Genomic DNA, 18,639 nt, shown 5'->3' on the forward strand with positions numbered 1-18,639 from the left:
ATGACATTACAATAATAATGAATATAAACAAAAAGTGGACTGTAGCAAAATGACATCATCCGTCCTTTTAATCTCACAATAATAGTCCATTTTAGCTACATTGTGACATAAATCATAAATAGGGCATTTTATGTTTTTGAATCATGTAAATATGAATATTTCTGTTTATTATGCATTTATAACATGTAAGATAAAATGCTCACTAATTGGTAAGTACAAGATTAAAGTTGCCCTTTTTATGCATGTTTCTATAACTGCATTTCAGTGATTTACAATGCATTTATAATTGACCTATTAGTCAGTAATACATCCCTTTATAAACCCTTAACAAAGGAAACATTAATGCAAAGTGTTACCGCACATGTTAATTGCCAGCTAAATGAATCAATTATTCCATAATACTATACTCCAATCTGTGAACACATGAATTGTCTCACACAGAGTGCTGAAAAGAATAAATGGATTGCTAGAATGAGGATGAGAAAAAGACTTGCACTTACATTAAACGCTGCGATGCTCACTTCTCAACAGAATCATTCTCAGTGTCCTATACTGTTCAGTTGCTCTTCCTAGAAATGCCAGATTGTCTAACCTCAGAGAGACAGAGAGAGAGAGACAAGAGAGAGAGAGAGAGAGAGAGAGAGAGAGAGAGCTCTTACTATGGAGTTATCGGCTTTGTTTCATGTGCTACACTTGGGGTTGTACCATTTGTGGAACACATCAAATTCCAAGGGGGTTACAAATGTAACACTGTATAGCTCCATTTCATACAGAAAAGGATTTTAGAAAAACAAAAAAGTGTGGAAAAGGAAAATTGTAGAGATAAATTCTGTTGAGGCTCCATATAACTGTCCACAATGTCACCATTCAACCAGCCAATTCTTTCATTAGCATTTGCCACCGTTCCTCATGTCACTCTTATTAAGGAAATCAATGAAACGATAACTTAATATAAAACTGTCCATTTTCGTTTTAACACCACACAGCTGACTGGCTCCTTTTCTTGTTCGAATTAATTCCCATGAGTTTCCGCCCTGAGCGGTACTAATGCAAGAATATGACAAATGAAAAACTAACTTTAGCATCGTGCTCCGGCAGTTCAGAACAGGGTGAATGAAGAGAAACTGACAAAATTAGTAACCGTGGGTGAAATAACACTTATAAAAATGCTGAGGATGTAAAACTATCATGGGTATGGGATTTAAAAAGCTGTCGACTGTGACAGCAGTTATTTCTAAGATACGTGGCTGTTAGTGTTGGGAACACATTGGGTTAGATGATTAATGAACGGTTGGATTTCTATGAAAATATATAACACTTTACTGATCTGATAGCAATAATTGAATCTAAGCATCTATCTAGAGACAGAATATAATGGGTTGCCAGCTCTCCCATTTGAGATTAGAGAGTGCTTTCAGCTGACAACTGTTCAAAACTAAAAACACATACTGTATTAATGATGTTTTTGTAACACTACACAACAGTATTGTTACCTTATGCCGAGCAATCTAACCGATCATGTTTGAAAATATAATACAAAAAAAACAATAATTACAATGAAGAAAATACAATAAAATATCTCAACAGCCCAAGTAGATTGGTCTGTTTTTATATCAACACTATTTACAAGCACTTGTCAGGTAATTACTGCTTGGTACATTGCCTCATACAGATGAACACACTACCCTGAAGAATATATTATGGAGAGTCAAACAGGAAATTATGCCTGGGAACACTTTGCAGTGATTATTCAAACAAATCAGTGAATCAGTTTGTTAAATATGGTTAATTAAAGCACACTGTCTCCATAAACAGATTTTCTAAAAGGAATCAGACTTCCCAATGCCTACTTGAGGAATGGGAAGTCCTCATTTCTACATTTGTAAGCAAGTAATTCTGGTTCTGTTCACTCCATCTCCTTCAAAACAGTCTTATTATTTATTTCACTAGATAGCATCAAGTACTAGAAATAAAAAATGTCCATCACAAAATGCCGATCTGAAATGTAGGTGGCACTCTAAAGTATTTTTGCCCTCACAAAAGAGCTCGATCATAGACATTTAGTCTAATTTTCAGTTCACGCACCATCCACATTTGTTCCAATGAATGCCTTGGCCTCTGAGTGGACTATCCAATGATTTCTTAAAGGAATGTTCCGAGATTACAAATTAATCTCATTCGAAAGCGTTTTTATGGCATAATGTTGATTACCACACAAATTTGTTTAGTTAATCTTTTTCTTTAAAAATAGCAAAAATCGGGGGGCGCTAGTGAGTACCGCATGGAGTAGACGTGTTTTGCTGAGCTCCTCTCCATTTTTTTATTTATTCAGTCATTCATTATTTTTGTTTAGTTTTTTACACGCATTATTTTATAATATTCTTTGTTGAAGAGCTGTATAATGACTAAGCCGAAAGAGGAAAGAAGTTGGATTTAACCACTGAATGAATCCCTTGCTCAGTCGCTTCAGAAGATGGCAGAACAGGCCACGACAGCTTCGGAGTCGAGTGGTATACTAGTATTCTTCTGGCAATACAGAATATGAGTAAAACGATGACTGATCGATTTGATCTCCTGCAAGCACCTTTAGTGAGCCTTGGGTATAGAATTAAGGAGGTGGAAAATGCTACTTCCGATTATGACCGTCGCCTTTCCCTCATCGAGCAGAAGTGCATAAAAGTACAGTCAAAAAACAAAGCCCTCCATGAGAAGAGGATTTATTTGTATCAAGCTCATCGGCTGGGGAGGCAACTCTCCGGAGAAGGCACGTGGCCGAGTCTCATGATAGCCCAGATTCATAATTTTCAAACGAAGGAATAAATACTTAATTGGCTCGTCAACAGTTTTCTCTGTGCTACAAGGTCAGGCCGATATATATTTTAGCTGACCATATATGTGAAATAATGAAATAATGAAGCAGTGGCAGGCATTCAATGATGTCAGGAAAGCCGGTGTGAGGAGCGACTTCATTTACCCGGCAAGATTGCGCGTCACCGACAGCACTACTGACAAGGTGCTTTCCTCGCCCGAGGAGATGGAGGCCTTCATTGGGACGCTGTCTTGAAAATCATTTATATGTATAAAGGCATGGCATGCTTTGGTATGTGACTCTTATTCAGCAGCCGCTTAGACTGGGACTTTTATATGACCTTTTTTCTTTCTTCATAAGTAATTGTTCATGTGATTGGAGAGGGAGCTATAGGGCTTATTTTTCTAGCCATAGTTTCGCTGTTCCGATGGTCCGGCAACCCCTCAGTGATTTTCTGGGATGTGTGTTCTCACTTTGTTTGGGAAAGTGGGATGGGCATAGGGTGGTAATGTTCTTAATTTTCTTTTTGGATGAGTTCTTTTTATTTATTATTCTTAATAAGTGTTTTAAAAGGGTGGTATGCATGTACATTGTTTATTCTCAACTTTTGAATGAATCCTTGTTTACCTTCAAGGGAGAGCGGCATTACTTTTACCAGCTGGAATGTACGTGGCCTGGTTCATGTACTTAAGTGAGCTAAAATATTTTCTTATTTGAAATCTCTGTCTGCTGATGTTATTTACTTGCAGGAGACCCATATTAGGCCCACGAGAGAGAAGATGCACAAATGCAGCCAGTTGCCTTCTGCTTCCATAGTTTTAAGTAACCTAATGTCTTCCATGAACCTGGTTGATATATGGAGACTGATACTTCCCACAGGTAGAGATTCTTTTTTCTCTAGAATAGATTCTTTTTTACTTGACTCCAAACTTATATCAAATGTAATCACTTCAAATTATCACAACATCTTAATTTCTGATCACTCTCCGACTTCAATGGTTCTTGATCTTGGCCATAAGATTAAACCACATTGTTGTCGTTTTCATCATTCGCTACTTTCTGATGTATTATTATATCAATTTATATCTAAAAAGATTTCTGAATTTCTAGAGATCAATGATAATTCTGAAGTCACAGACTCCACTTTGTGTGAATCTTTTAAGGCTGTGACCAGGGGACATATTACCTCCTTTCAGTGTTCGGCCAGAAGAGACAGACTTAGATGCCTTTCAGAAATAGAAGAAGAATTAACTCTTGAGTTGGAATCCTCTTATAGAACCTCCTCTAGGCCTTCTACCTTACAGAATATTCTTACATTAAAGTATGAATATAATACAATTTTATCTGGACAGCTGTGGGATCAATTGTTGAGGATAAGACAAAAACATTTAGTTAGGGGATAAACCTCATAAATTGCTAGCTCGACAACTGAGGGGCTTACAAGCAAATAAAGCCATACACAAAATTAAATCAAAAGCTGGGGATATGGTTGTGGCCTACCCTTTATATCCTAAGGGTATAAATTATCGCTTTAGAGAATATTATGAACAATTATATACATCAAGAGCAAGAGGGGACATTTCCAATTAGTTAGGGCCTTTGAATCATCATAAACTGAGTGATGTTGCTTGTGAGGCTTTAAACTCTGACATTACTATTCCTGAGATTGTTGATGCTATAAAATCCTTTCCTAATGGCAAGGCGGCAGGGCCAGATGGTTTTGGTATTGAATTATATAAAAAGTATTCTGGGAAGCTGGCTCCGCTTTTGCTGAGGATGTTCACTCATTCTCTTGAAACACAAAAATTACCTGACACATTATACAACGCTAATATCTCACTAATTCTGAAAGAGGGTAAGGATAAGACTGAGGCTTCATCTTATCGGCCTATTGCACTACTGAACTCTGACATTAAAATTTTTATGAAATTATTAGCTAATAGATTCAATAAATACATTTCATCCATTATACATATGGATCAAACTTGTTTAGTTCCTAAAAGATTTTCATATTTCAATATAAGAAGATTAATGAATATAATGTACCATAAGTAAGAAAGGCTCTAAAGTGGCTGCTCTGTGTTTAGATGCAGAGAAAGCTTTTGATCAGCTGGAATGACCATACATGGTGAAAGATTTGGAGGAATGTGGGCTTGGTAGTCATTTTGTGTCATGGATTACATATGCCCACTTCACAAATCAAGAAAAGTCATTTTTATTAAATTGTGGGAAATGTCAAGGATGTCCCCTCAACCCTTTGCTTTTTGCAATTGCGATCAAACCTCTTGCAATCAGTATTAAAAATCATCCGTTTATTGAGCCTGTAAGTCTGGGAAATGTAGATCATTACATTTTCTTAAATGCAGATGATGTAGTACTTTTTCTTTCAAATCCTGAATGGTCTATCCCTTTACTGTTAGATCTTATCAAATCTTTTGGTTCAGTCTCTGGATATGCAATTAGTTGGCAGAAGAGTGAGTTCATGTCTTTAGGTGATCTTGATACTGAATTTCTGCATAATCTCCCTTTCAAAATCACAGATAGACTTAAGTATCTTGGAGTTGTTCTGCCCCAAAACCCCAAATACATTTTTAAGCTGAATTTCCTTCAGAAATTGGAGGATCTGAAGATAGACATTAGCAGATGGAGGACTCTTACCTTTTTCTATGATAGGCCATATAAATGCTGTTTTTAAATGCTGTTAAAATTGTCTCTCTGCCTAGATTTTTATATCTTTTCAAATATATTATATCATTTTTCAAAACATAAGATTCTATAATCCTACCTTTTATCTGGGGCTTTGAAGCTTACAGAATATAAAGATACATTTGTAAAAACCAAGAGAGAAATGTGGGCTAGGCTAGCTTGTTTCTTACATTACCACTGGGCAGCGAATGCGAGTGCCCTTGTTTATTGGCATGAGGATTATAAAATGGAAATCCCAACTGATATTTCCCCCTGGGCTGCCATTGAAAAATGCTATTGTTTTCCAGCACTTCTTTATTTCAGCTCCTGGATTGCCTGCATCTGTTAAGGTAGATAATTTTATTGTTTCAAACTGCTTGAAAATATGGCACCAAATTAAAAATGGTTGTAGATTACCTGAAACTGCTATTTTTGCCCCAGTGCAATCATGTATTTCCCCCTTTTCTCTTAGATGTGACATTCAATATCTGGAGACTGAGTGTTATAGTAACCCTGGAGGATTTATATGTTAACAAACATTTTGCCTCTTTTTCTCAGTTAAAAAGGAGTTTTCACTCACCACAACACACTTTATTTGATAATTAAAGATTAGAAATTATGTATGTCACACAGTGCCTAATTTTGAGTCTTTACCAGAGGAAAGAAGGATTTATAGGCTATTGGTGGGCTCGCCTGATTCCAAACATTTGATTTCAGATTTTGTAAATGTATTTTCTGAATAAGTTACATATTCTATGCATTCTTTAAAGAATGCTTGGGAGGAGGATTTGGGCATGCAGATTGGAGATGATGTGTGGGAGGAGAGTTTTAGCAGAATTCGATCTTGCTCTATTAATTCTAGGCATCAATTAATTCAATTTAAGTTGATGCATAGACTGCACTATTAAAAATCTAAATTACATTTTCCCTACCATTTCTCCCATATGACAGATTCATATGTGTAAATCTGCAGAGGGCTCTCTGACCCATCCCTTTTGAACATGCCCTAAACTTTACGGTTTTTGGTGTGACATATTTAAGTGGTTTTCTGACATGTATGGTTGTGTGTTTAACCCTGATCCAGAGATTGTATTATCTAGATATTCTGCTTCTCTGTTGGACCATAATGTCTCTGTACAAAGCACCATTATATATGGAATGATTATCACTAAGAGTATTATTTTAAGACTTTGGAAGTCAGATACTGTTCCTCGGTTTAAGACCTGGTTGACTCATCTTACTGGAATATTGCACATGGAGAGAGTATGGAGTTATGGGTAACCTTGATACATTTTACAGTATATGGCAACCATTTCTGGATAATCTTACCCAGTCCAATGCTGACTCTGACCAGCAAGGTAATGCATAGCATGCTGCCTGCCCTCTATTGTGTGCTTTTTTTGAGGTGCGCTTCACCACTGAAACTGCCTACACGCCCTGGTTGTTGTTCTTATATTTTTTTTATTATTAATGTTAATTTATTTGTATATTATTTGTATAATTTTTTTGTGTTTTGTTTTGCTTGTGTTTGTTGTATAATGTAAAATTCAAAAAAAAAATATAAGACAAATTTGGGTTCCAGTGAGGCACTTAGAATGGAAGTGAAATGGGACCATTTTTACATTAAAACACTTATTGTTTCAAAAGTATAACCACAAGACATAAAGGATATGTGTGCAAACTTGATTTTAGTGTGATAAAATCATTTACAAACCTTTTCTGTTACCATGACGATGTAGACAACAAACCCTATAAGGACTGTATAAATTACAATTTAAACAACTCTACAGCTCAAATAAAACAAGTTTTAACAGAAGAATGTATGCAAGTGCTTTTATAAAATTATAGACTTTACATTTCTGTTTAAATCCTCTAAAAATTGGCCACATTCTTTTTCATTTTCTCCATTCACTTCCATTGTATGTGCCTCACTGTAACATCAATTGTAACTATTTTGTCTTTGGATTTGCCGTTGTGTTTTCAGATTAAAAATAAAATAAAAAAAATTGCACTTCACGGCCGCTATAAAAACACTTTAAACTGCAGGACAGTCCATCGAAGAGACTGTCAGTCTATCCCTCACAGCCTCATTGTCATTCCCATTAAAAATCCAAGATGGCGCTAGCGTGTTTAAGGTCTAGCCTCCCAGCAAACACAGAACGTTCCCCTAACGTTAGCATATGTTTCTTTCCCGATAAATTGAAGATGAAAACCATATGCAAGGTTATAGCGAGGATATTATAATTAAGCTTCCTACGCCTCCTAGCTAATGATAGGTCACGTAATAACAGAGTATACAAACATACCTTTCTGTAATTTTGAGTTATCCCTCTCGCGCGCTCCCGAGCAGATGTGAAGCACTTGTTTTGAGCGAGAAAGATTGTACAGCGCCACAGGGCGGGATAAAACACCTCAAACAAGAGTGACACAAGCAAAGACAGCAGATATCTTCAGACAGCACTCAGAAGTGATCTATAAACATTTTGCCTAAAGTGAATATAACTAAACGTCGATGATAAATAGGAATAGACATTTTCTTTTTCATATTCGCAGATGATTGGATAGTTTTTCTTAATTATATAAGGATGAAGAAGGTAGTAGTTTTTTTCATGATCATTTTTACAAGCCAACTCTTCACATCTCATGGGCAAGTAAGTGACTTTATGAAAGATTATTTATATATAATTTAGAAATCTAGAAACATACATAGAAAAGGACTTCCTAATATTCCAATATTTGTATTTGTGAAAATCTGTCTTGAGAAGTTTTTCCATTTGCAATGTATTTGACACCAGCTTTAATATTTTTACATTAATATTATATTATTAAAAATATAATATGATCAATATAAAAATTATGTGTTTGCAAAAAATTTGTTTATAAATAATTTATATATATATATATATATATATATATATATATATATATATATATATATATATATATATATATATATATATATTATTATTATTATTATTAATTTCTAATAATACACTACAATAATTTATAATTTAGTATTTTTATGGTTCCCCAGGTCTCAGTAGATTATTTGACATAATAAACTAGATGATTATATTCAGAAACTGTGTGAATATCAAGGAAATGTTAAGGTGCACATGTAAAGACTCATAATTTGTATTAACAATGTTTATTGTGGTAATAAAAACACAAAGCTCAAAATCTGGCCCTGTTAATGTCTCTCTCTTCATAAACATGCTTCATACTTGCAAAATATCTTCCTGCTCAGCTTGCAAATCTAAATATATTTTTCTCTCTTTGCGAAACCGCTGTGGTGTTTGTCTTTGGTTTTAACACCAGGCTCCTATATGACTGTGTTTCTGACACACAGACTAAAGCCTAGTTCAAGACTGAGAACCCCTTCTCTGAAAATGTTTTTATATGAATTACAGTTTCTAAGGATTGGTCATCCCTAGTGATTGGCCTAACATTACATTTTCAATTCTTACACATTTTTAGAATAATATAAGTCAGAGAGGTTTGAAATAACACAAATGGAAGTATGGAAATTATGTAAAAACAAAGGCATTTACTTTTGTTTTTTTTTATTATTATTATTTCAAGCATTTAAGAATAATTTAAGAAGCTTTTTGATCAATATGGTTTTTTATGAACATGAGAAATATACATGCAGTCAAAACTGTCCAAACTTTTGACTGAAGCGAAAGCGATTTATAATGATATTAATCCAGAAGGTTGTAATTAAATGTGCATACAGTAATATTTTGAATTTGTCATCTTGGACTTACAGTGACTCCCCAGCAACCTGGATTCAGCATCATTGAAATGCAATAGTTTTCAATTATAGATGCCATTGTAGAAATTCCCAGTTCCCAGTTAGCCATAATTAATTTAATCCATGAGTGCAAGTGTTGAATAACAGAGCAGTTACTTATATTAAGCAAGTAGTATTCGGCTGGTCATGTGATTCTAACATGGCTGCCCCCATGAGTAGAACCTGTCCATGTAGAATAAAACAGCGTTTATAAGGTTACTGAAGTGACTGGAGTCTTCCTCTCATGTGAGTGCTCATGATTTTATGCACAAGTCTCAAAAGTACTATTCATATCTTTAGGAGTAAAACTAATTTTAATGAGGGAAAAAAATTGCTAAGTGGACCTTTAAACATTGTAAAACATTATTTGAATGAGTAGGAATCCTTTATATAAGGGCTTGAGGATGTAATTTAGAGTTTATTTAATACAGTGGTGGCCAAAAATATTGGCACCCTTGGTAAATATGAGCAAAGAAGACTGTGGAAAATATGTCTTTATTGTTTATCCTTTTGATATTTTTAATTCAAATTATTCACAAAAATATATCCTCTAATGGATATCAAACAATTGCAAACACAATTTTTATCAAAAAATACATATTTTTGTCAAATGTATGTGTGGCACAATTACTGGCACCCCTAGAAATTCTTATGAGTAAAATATATCTGAAGTATATTACCATCATATTTGACATTTTTTTAGTACACCCAGGAGACTAGGAACGTGAAATTGCCATGACTTCCTGATTCAGAAGGGTATAAATATGAAGTAACACACAGCAAATTCCCAAGTAACAAATAACACCAAATTCCCTTAGTCATCTTTCACAATGGGTAAGGCCAAAGAATAAAGTTATGATGTGCGACAAAAGGTTGTTGAGCTTCACAAAATGGAAAATGGCTATAAGAAAATAGCTAAAGCATTGAAAATACCCATTTCCACCATCAGGGGAATAATTAAGAAGCTCTAATCAACTGGAGATGTTAAGAATCGACCTGGTAGAAGACGCATGTTTGTATTGTCTCCAAGCACGGTGAGGAGGATGATTCGAGTGGCCAAAAATTCTCCAAGGATCACAGCTGGAGAAATGCAGAAATTTGTTGGGTCTTGGTGTCAGAAAGTTTCCAAAACTACAATCAGATATCACCTACATCAAAACAAGTTGTTTGGAAGGGTTTCGAGAAAAATGCCTCTGCTCTTGTTCAACAACAAATTCAAGTGTTTTCAGTTTGCCAGACACTACTGGAACTTAAAACGGGATCGGGTTCCATGGTCAGATAAAACAAAATAGAGCTTTTTGGCAGCAAACACCAGAGATGGGTTTGGCGCACACAGAGATGAAGAAGTACCAAATGCCCAGAGTTAAATGTGGTGCTGGATCTTTAATGTTGTGATGTAGTTTTTCTGCCAGAGGTCCTGGACATCTTGTTCGGATACATGGCATCATGGACTCTATCAAATACTAACAGATTAAAAAAATCAAAACCTGACTGCCTCAGCGAGAAAGCATAAAATTGGCCCTTGTTGGATCTTCCAGCAGGACAATGATCCAAAACACACATAAAAACCAACACAAATATGGTTCACTGACCACAAAATCAAGCTTACGCCATGGCCATCCCAGTCCCCTGACCTGAACCTAATAGAAAACCTGTGGAGTGAACTGAAGAGGAGAGTCCACCGTGTGGACCTCAGAATTTGAAGGATCTGGAGAGATTCTGTATGGAGGTCTCATATCTCTTGCCATGTGTTCTCCCACCTCATTATGCATTATAGGAGAAGACTCAGAGCTGTTATCTTGCACAAATTATTGAATAAAAAGGGTGCCAATAATTGTGCCACACATATATTAGACAATTAGAGGATAGATTTTTGTGAATATTTTGAATGAAAGATCAAAAGGATAAACAATAAAGACATTTTTCACAGCATTCTTTGCTCATATTTACCAAGGGTGCCAATATTTGTGACCACCACTCTATATTTCTATATTGCACAGGACTGTCAGAGTGGGCAGGAAGTGCAAAACACTCTTCGTCAGGTCCAGAAGCTTCTCTCCACCCAAGAAACCTCATTCCTACAGAGTCTACGAACCCTCCGCAAGAAACTCAGCCTGTTACAGAACAGCACAGTGAAATACAACAAAATCAACACAGGCAAGAGCAGCACAGGTGAGCACAGTGTGCTCACACATCTTTCACCAAACATCAAAATGCTGTTAAACTCTTTGATGTTTGCAGAAATGCTTTTGGTCCTGTGTATATCTTGTTCCCAAAGGAGGCTAGATATTTTATCATAATTAACAGAATCACTTACAGTTCAAGCTGATGACAAAATTCTTCATCCGCTCAGATGAAGAGACGTGCTTTATGCTGCGTTCCATTAAAGTAAGATGTGGGATATTCCTAACTGATCTCTGACAAAAAGGAAACAAAACTGCAATGCGCCCATTAACTTAGCAGATGTTCGATTGTCAATGGAGATACATAGTAACTGAATTGCAGAAGATAAACAAGGCTATGTAATGCAAGCATTTGTTCTGCTGGTGCACGATTATTAAAAAAAAGAGAGGTTATTGTATTTTATGGCTGTCTCTGCAAACCTTTGCTAAAAGTTTTATTATCATGTAATGTAGGAACTTTGCCTCAAAGGGAATGTTTATCATTAACTTGAATCTCCCTGGGTGTCGACATGTTTGTGTGGCTCATGCATCCGCATCTCGGCATTCTGAGTTGAGAATTCCCACGCAAGTTTCAAGATCACAAGTGGTGTTCCATTGCATTTTTCCAGGTTGGAACTTGAACATTTCGACTTTCCTAGTTGAATGGAACGAAGCATACTGTCCAATTTGATCAAGTTTTTGTGACTCCCGAGTAACCGCGTAATCTCCGTCAGATTTGTGATTAGCCCTGATTTCGTGCGTGCTCAGACTGTTAATCTTAGTGCATCCAAATTGTACTTTTCCAGTGTTTCCATATTACAACTTCACATTATGGGAAATTGTCAGAGCTACCGGTATTTCATAAAAAGGTCCTGTTCACACATAACATCAAAACGAAATATTGAGTTAATTTTCTGTGTCTATGTATGAAACACCTAATGTCATGTGAATAAATGTAAATGTTTTTCTGTAGCTAGGCACAGCAACATTGGCTCAACCAGTGGTGCTGTCTTAGGCAGACTATCTGTTTGTCCAACCAAAAGCAGATAGGGGAGTGTTTGTGAATCCTGTTTGAAAACACAAATTATTTTTGTAACTGTTCGGTGATGCTTGTGGCACAGAAATCACACACTTCACCTTTAAAGGCGTCATTGTTGAGGTAGGCAGCACAGTTCAAAAAAATATGTAGGCTTATGAGTTATATGTGTAGCTACTTCTCTTTTTCCCGATATTAGGCTGCCCTCCTCCAGAGTCTGTGGCTAATGGGCGGATCCTTGGGCATGTATTTAAGGTGGGCCATGAGGTCCACTTCCTGTGTAGCCCTGGGTTTCAGCTGATTGGCTCAGAAACCAGTGTCTGTCTGGATACCCAAAGCTGGAGTGGAACACAACCATCCTGCAAGTGTATGTATCTGATACTCTGAATCCACTTGAAATACATAATCCATCTATGACAGAATAATTTAATACAGTTTAAAGATCACATTAAATGACTTGACAAATGCAATTTTTGTTCCTGTGTTGACACATTTACTATTGAACCAGCACGGAGGCATACTCCTTTTTTAAAACAACCATTAGTCATTAGTTTACATTACAACCCAGCAAAACCAAGATTAGCTTTACACCCCTGCACAGTCACATTTTATAATTATATTCAATTGTATTCAAATTAGGTTCAGTGTTCATAAATGTGTAAAAAAAAGAAAACAAAAAGCTAACAATCATTGACTAAAATTCACAAAACACAATTTTGCCTTCTGGCTACTGGCAAAAATATATGTTTGGCCTTATTTGTCAAAAAAGTATATACCATTTACCCCCTCTCAGTTATGGACACCACTGTAAACAATGATGCCTCTGCTACTACATCAGCATACTCTTCCTCATCTTCCTATCGTGCTCCTGCGTCCATCTCCACATACGTGCGACCGTCCCGCTGCATTGAGTTTCTAGGCTCCATCCACTGCACATGTGAACAAGGCTACAGCATCTCCAGCCAGGACAGCACTCTGTGCACAGGTAACACACCTGAACATGTAGCCAGAGTAAAACACATGGGTCTGATGGTGGTCAAGTACATATCTTGGGTGAGATGCCACTTGGAGTAATGAAGTGTGGGTACATTTTTGAGTTATTGTGTGCAACATGGAAACAGATTACACTCTAAAGTGGAATTCGTCATCCTTTATCCTGCTTAGGAGTTACATATAGAGAGAGAAAAAACAGTGAGAAATAAATATAATTGTTTTAGAAGAAATAGCAAATATATAATTAAATATATGTAAATCTCTATCCATGTATACACAGGTAGTGAGATGTATAGTAGTGTATATTTTTAGCATGTGTAATATATGCTCAGTTATCAATCGAGCAGTAAATATAATCCACAAATGGTTGACTTTTTCTGTCTGTTCTTACTGAAATTCGCAACACTGTCCCAACTGGACAAAGCAGTATGTGTTATTGGGGCGTATGGGCACGTGTGAGCTCCATTTTCCAAAGTAGGTATAGCTGAAGGCCGGAGGCCTCCAAATGGGGGCGGAATTTCCAAAAGAGGGTAGGGTTATTCCAGAAGGGGGTGGGGTTGCACCATCTCCCAAAGGGGGCATTAGTTTCACTCACGGTTAAGGTTAGAGAAAGGGTTAGGGGCTGGCGGTTTGGAGCTCATGCCTCATTTTGGAGCACTGCCTGCAGCTATATCCTTCTCCATTTCCCGAGTGTAATGTGTACGGAGGGGTGCCAAAAGTGAACTGTGAAGTGAGTTGTTTTCAGCTGTGCAGGCTATCATACAATGAAGAGGAATGCATATTTTATAAACTGAACCACCCAACCAAAACCCCAAACCTAAACGTGGACTTCAACAGTGGAGTGAAATGAAATGTTAGGGGGAAAACATTGCAACCTCGAAACCATGCTCATCACTCTTTATGTGTACGCGATTACTGCTTGCCTTGTTTCAAGGCGGGATCCAAACCGGGGTCTCCCATGCTGCTGATGCAACACGTTTCCAGTCACACCACAAGTGAAAGTAAACATACTGGAGCCAATGCAAAAAGTCAGAAAGAATATAATGCTTGTCAGTTTGTCAGCACAATGTAGCCGATTCTACAGTACTGGAACTCTTAGACACAACATGCCAACTTCCTGTGTGATCATGTTGGTTGAACACAACTGTTTGTTTGATGTGTGTGTATTTCAGACATTGATGAATGTGAACTCTTCCGTCTAACTCAGCCTGGCCGTCTGTGTTTGCATACCTGTGTGAATACGGCTGGAAGTTTCCACTGTCAGTGTCCTGCGGGTTACAGCCTTGGCCGAGACAGCAGGACCTGCCAAGGTCTGTTGTGTTTCAAACCTTCATTATTATCTGCTTTTGAACTATGCAACTCAAACAAAATATCTCTTTCTCAAAAACAAATTGACGTAGCATGTTTTTTTAGACATTGACGAGTGTGCGAGAGGGACCCATAACTGCACTAGTGAGCAGGTGTGTGTGAATACATACGGCGGTCATCGCTGTGTGGATGTTCAGTGCCCTCACTTCCGCAACGCCACCTACATCAAAACCTCACCGCTGTGAGTGAACAAGTCTTATTCATTTGCATTGACAAAAATCTTAACAGAATAATGCTGACTTCAAGTGCCTGTTAAGCTCCTATCTGAGCTTTGCAGTCGCTAAAACGTCATTCATTCAAGTTGGACATTTTTTTTTAATAATCAATGGGCGACTATAGAATATAGATAGATATAGAAGAATATATCTGTTCAGTAGGTCCATACCCGGCTGATTTGATCTGCTTTTTGGTGCTTCAAAGGTATGATCACCATTCACTTGCATTGTATGAACCTAAAGAGCTGAGATATTCTTCAAAAAATCTTCATTTGTGTTCTGCAGAAGAAAGAAAGTCATACACATCTGGGATGGCATGAACATTTCATTTTGGGGTGAACTATTCCTGGTGAACAACTACATTAGCCACGATCCAGCAGAGAAAGATCCACCAATCAGAGAACTGCAGCCAACAAAACTCACAAAACTAGCCCAAGAGACAGTTCAGTCGGTCTCCCTTCCCCCTAAAATAACTTGAATATATAAACGAATAAAGACACACACCTTTGTTTGTGTGATTTGCACCAGGAGAAGACAGACTCATCTCACACGGGCCATTGATTACGTCATTAACATCTAGTTGTCTACATGGAACTACAAGTCACTAACTGAATTTTTCAGGAGTTTATTCGCTTGTAGAATGCAGTTGTTACTCTCGTAAATTACCAAACTTTGTTTATAGAGAACAGGATTAAGAACTCAAAGGTGAACTGACAACCGTATTTAGCTTTAGTGTGTACGTGGCCTATGGGAATTTTCCAATTTTTAATCACCCTCTATGGGAAAGCTGTAAGTCCAATCAATTAGAAAAGACATAGCACACTAAAGTCAGATCAGACTGGAGGCGTACCAAGTTTGGTGGATGTAGTTTGAAAGCTGTAGGATACATTTTGGAAAAACCAAGTCTGTAGAATAACAGTATGTTGACTTTGTCAAGCCAACATAATAATACCATGATGTTTAAATAGGTCTAATTCACAATTTAAATAATTGTTTTCGCATTACAGTCATGATAATGCATTTTTTTTGCACTCTTCTTGTTTGTTCAAAGTCATAATTACTGTTGCATTTCCTCCAAAACACAATTCCTGATTTATAGCTCTGTTCAGATCCACAGCATAATTTCAGGTTCAAGTTTGGTTTGGAATTCCACTGTCTCTGTTTTCTCTTCCTTCCAGGCGTTGTGATCGTAACCCTTGCCTCCAAGACAACAAAGTCTGCCTGCAGGCTCCAGTCTCCATTAACTTCCACTTCATGTCTTTGGTGTCCAACATGTCGACACCTACCATCCTCTTTCGGCTGTCTGCAACTCGCATCCTGGGCGACACGCTGCGGTTCGGTCTGTTGGGTAACTGGGGAGTCAAGCACTTCACCGTCCAGCGGTCGGACAGAAAGACGGGCCAACTGGTGCTGTTGAACTCCGTACAGGGCCCTGCTACGTTGGAGGCTGATATAGAAATGAGCGAGCTGGAGAGGAGGGTGCTGCTCGGGCGTTATATCACAAAAGTCACTCTCTTTGTGTCCCCGTATAACTTTTGAGAGAGGAAGACAGACGATGGACTGACAACACGGTGAAATAATTTACAGGTGAGATATTGGCGGCCGGGCCTGCGGAGGTGAGATAGGAGTGCTATTATACTCATTTCTGAGGTGCCAATTTAAGAGGACTAAATCGTTTTTTGTTGCACGGGCAGAGAAATGATATTTCCTCAGAATAAGAAAATAAAATCATGATTTTCTATTTCTACCAAAGTATTTATGCAGTGTTGTTGCTATTTTTAATACACTGCCTGGCCAAAAAAAGTTGCAGTTTGGATTTAAATAAGCAGATACCTATGATTGGATCATTATTGCAGTGATTAATATGTTTCAGCTGGCAACAATTTTTTTAATCCTAACTGATGCAGTGTGTAGCTTCTCATTCCTTAAAGATCCATGTCGGAATATATATCATGGTCATGGAAATGATGTTACTGTGTTTCAGAAGAGGCAAATTATTGGCCTGCTTTGTGTTATGATCTGGGGTTGAATCAATTGGTCAGGTCTAGGCTCAAGAACGTTATACAGCAATAAAATGAAGTCAGCTGACTACCTGAATGTACTGAATGACCAGATTATCCCATCAGTGGATTTTTTCTTGGGATGACAATGTCAAGATTCATCAATCTCAAATTGTAAAAGAGTGGTTCAGGGAGCATGAGGAATCATTTTCACACATGAATTGGCCACTACAGAGTCCTGACCTTTACCCCATTGAAAGTCTTTAGGATGTGCTGGTGAAGACTTTATGGAGTGGTTCAACTCTCCCATCATCAATACAAGATCTCGGTCACAAATGAATGCAACTCAGAATTAAATGTTGTGACGTTGCAAAAGGTTGTCGGAATAATGCCACAAGGATTGTGCGACATAATCAAACCTATAGGCGGGCCAACAAAATATTAGAGTATGCAACCTTTTTTTGGCCAGGCAGTGTATATACATGATTTGTTTTGTAATTTGGAAATGTGAAAAATGGTGATGAATTCATTAAAATGCTTTTAAAACATTTCAGGGTCAATGAAAAATGTCTAAGATGATGAAAAGGAACAATTTCTTAAAATTTGAGTTTTAAATGCATGTGCTAACTTGTAATATGTATGTAATATTATGAAATATATATTTAAAAAAAAGTTGATTCAATGACTAAAAATATCACGTCGCGTAACCATCAATTAAGAGTAATAACACATTTTCCCTTAGATCTTGAACGCGTGTGAATTTCCACAATCATTATTTAAAAAAATAAATAAATTAACACTTACTTTCAAAGTAAAAATGACTACCAATATAATGAATTATATTTTCTTACATTTCACACATTTTTCTTCAATTCAACCAGAATTAAAAGGTTATTCCAAGTTCAGTACAAGTTAAGATCAATCAACAGCGTATGTGGCATAATACTGATTACCACAAAAACTTTATTTCGACTCGTCCCTCCTTTTCTTTAAAAAACAGCACAAATCTGAGTTCCAGTTTACTCTTACAATGTTAGTGAATGGGGGCAATCCGTAAACATTAAAATACTCACTGTCAAAAATAAAGCCACAAGATGTAAACAATATGCACGCTAACATGATTTTAGTGCAATCCATTCACTTACTAACCTTTTCTGTGTAAAGTTATATCCATCTTTAAGTTGTCATGAAAACGTAACGCTGCAAACCATAAAATGACAGTAAAAATGACGATTTAAAGATCAAATAATACACGTTTTAGCATAGTGTTTTTTAAGCTTCACATTTCTGCCAATTTGGACATTTTTTGTAAAGAAAAGGTGGAATGAGTCAAAATGATTTTTAAACAAATATTTTCAATTGAACATAAATTGCACTGAACACAGAATATTCCTATAACCTGCCATTAAACAATTAACTTCTATGAGATTTTGACTTTATCACACAACAATTATATAATGACTACCTTTATTAGAGATTGAGCGATAGTTGATTTTGCCAATTATCGATTAATCGGCAGATGAGTCTTTCCTTACTGGGATGGACAGAGATATAGAAGCTACAAGAGGCCAAAATTAG

The 18,639-nt window shown here is 36.8% G+C and overlaps 2 protein-coding genes across 7 annotated transcripts in view; one reads left to right on the forward strand and one right to left on the reverse strand.

Moving 5' to 3' along the window:
• si:dkey-234i14.2 (RNA-binding Raly-like protein) overlaps window positions 1-7,867 on the reverse strand; it is a 51,256-nt gene extending 43,389 nt beyond the window's left edge. Inside the window, exons 1-2 of one of the 4 annotated variants that reach the window (XM_052119798.1) lie at window positions 7,801-7,834; window positions 501-592 (exon numbers count right to left, since the gene is read on the reverse strand). In XM_052119798.1, the coding sequence (XP_051975758.1) occupies window positions 501-502 (2 nt within the window). In that variant the 5' untranslated portion in view covers window positions 503-592; window positions 7,801-7,834. Of the gene's footprint in view, window positions 1-500; window positions 593-7,800 lie in introns of all 4 variants that reach the window. The other 3 variants (XM_052119799.1, XM_052119800.1, XM_052119797.1) reach the window with 3 other exon arrangements.
• An 82-nt stretch (window positions 7,868-7,949) lies between these two features.
• Window positions 7,950-18,639, forward strand: part of si:dkey-234i14.3 (fibulin-7-like) — a 180,502-nt gene continuing 169,812 nt past the window's right edge. Inside the window, exons 1-7 of one of the 3 annotated variants that reach the window (XM_052119793.1) lie at window positions 7,950-8,145; window positions 11,288-11,444; window positions 12,685-12,852; window positions 13,279-13,470; window positions 14,651-14,788; window positions 14,892-15,027; window positions 16,240-17,311. In XM_052119793.1, coding sequence (XP_051975753.1) covers window positions 8,080-8,145; window positions 11,288-11,444; window positions 12,685-12,852; window positions 13,279-13,470; window positions 14,651-14,788; window positions 14,892-15,027; window positions 16,240-16,600 — 1,218 coding nt within the window. In that variant the 5' untranslated portion in view covers window positions 7,950-8,079 and the 3' untranslated portion in view covers window positions 16,601-17,311. Of the gene's footprint in view, window positions 8,146-11,287; window positions 11,460-12,684; window positions 12,853-13,278; window positions 13,471-14,650; window positions 14,789-14,891; window positions 15,028-16,239; window positions 17,312-18,639 lie in introns of those variants that run through there. The other 2 variants (XR_007969854.1, XM_052119792.1) reach the window with 2 other exon arrangements.

Source organism: Xyrauchen texanus, chromosome 46 (genome assembly GCF_025860055.1).
Source record: "Xyrauchen texanus isolate HMW12.3.18 chromosome 46, RBS_HiC_50CHRs, whole genome shotgun sequence".
NCBI lineage: Eukaryota > Metazoa > Chordata > Actinopteri > Cypriniformes > Catostomidae > Xyrauchen > Xyrauchen texanus.